Source organism: Lucilia sericata, unplaced genomic scaffold (assembly GCF_015586225.1).
Source record: "Lucilia sericata isolate MDLA Ls3-8-SP2 unplaced genomic scaffold, ASM1558622v1 Contig004615F_arrow, whole genome shotgun sequence".
In the NCBI taxonomy this organism is placed as follows: domain Eukaryota; kingdom Metazoa; phylum Arthropoda; class Insecta; order Diptera; family Calliphoridae; genus Lucilia; species Lucilia sericata.
The window spans coordinates 1,148-2,500 of record NW_023997300.1 but is presented as its reverse complement, the minus strand read 5'-3'; the positions used below and the strand labels follow the sequence as shown (position 1 = coordinate 2,500).

The 1,353-nt window shown below is 28.7% G+C and overlaps 1 protein-coding gene across 1 annotated transcript in view; it reads left to right on the top strand.

The window, feature by feature from the left end:
* LOC119615246 overlaps window positions 1-461 on the top strand; it is a 1,295-nt gene extending 834 nt beyond the window's left edge. Inside the window, 2 exon segments of the mRNA XM_037971323.1 lie at window positions 1-299; window positions 302-461. The exon segment at window positions 1-299 is cut by the window's left edge and continues 77 nt beyond it. Of these exon segments, the coding sequence (XP_037827251.1) occupies window positions 1-299; window positions 302-372 (370 nt within the window). The 3' untranslated portion in view covers window positions 373-461.
* Window positions 462-1,353: the final 892 nt, after the last annotated feature.

Here is a 1,353-nt window from a genome sequence, read left to right as displayed (position 1 = left end):
CGGCCGCAATACTAAAACTTCTTTTCGTAATATAAAATTTAATACAAATACTTCCCAGATGCAACAGTTTCAAACGGAAAACATGTGGAATCAGGTGAAATCAAATCCTGCATTCTTTCAGCTTGATCTTCAAGAAACCTATGTACGCAAGGCCCCTGCTGAGCAGGGTCTTACTTTACAGTTGGATTTGGATATTTTACAATTGGGTGCCCGTTATCATTTGAGCATCTGGGAGAGATTGGGACAATTTTGGTTATATTTTGCCTCCTTTTTTGGCATTTCGTTTTATATCATGAATAAGGTAAGGATTTTCTATTCGGTCATCATATTGTTCGTTCATGGGAAATCATACCCTGGAAAAAATTGTACTGACATAGGAATGGGGAGCGCATTTATTTGGATGATTATTCGGAAACAAGTGTGTTTTAAAGGGACTTTTAACTTAATTATAAAACTTATAATTTTTTCAGAGAATAAAAATATTTTATGAATTTCGATTCTGTTGCTAAAATAGAGATTTAACATGAAATTAAAAGCATTTTTTCATAAATTTGTTGTTTCATTTTTATTTATAATTTTACGCACAAGTTATGCATATGCGTTTTCACCAAAATAATATAATTAACAAATTTTCAAATTATTAAAAAAAATAATAATTATATGCACTTATTATAGACTAGGTAAAGTGGTAGTGTAAAGTGGGGGGAAGAGGGGATCTATTTTAAAGTTTTACAATAACTACACAAACATTTATTTATAAAATTTACTATAACTTCAAAAAATATGTGTATATTTTACAAAAATAATAAAGTTTTTGGAAATAAATTATATAAAAATTTAAACAAACATAAATGTTCCATATTAGGACCCTTAGAAGAATGAATTAAAAATACAATTTTGAAAAATTTTGATTTCCTTCGTTTCAATTTCAATGCCAAACAACTGTAAATCAACTAGAAATATATCAGTTCCGACTGTATGATATTTTTTACTATAACTTTAATAGTAACGAGATACCGAAATAGCAAGTTTCCTAACCTCTATGCAGTTTTAGATTCATTCATTTAGGTGCAATTTTTCAGGCACTACCAGATAATAACTATAAAAATTGTTATCTTTTTTATAATTGCCTAAGTTGAATTTAATTTGAAAAGAACTAGTCTGTGCTGACTGGTCCATTCACTAGTCTATGAACTATTCTATTGACAATTTGATTGACTAGTCTATGGACTATTCAATTGTTAAGTCTATGAACTGACAATGACTACTCTACAGTCTATGGACTAGTTTATTATTTAAGACAATGGACTAGTCTATTGAGTAATCTATGGACTATTCTATTGTATTTTTAGT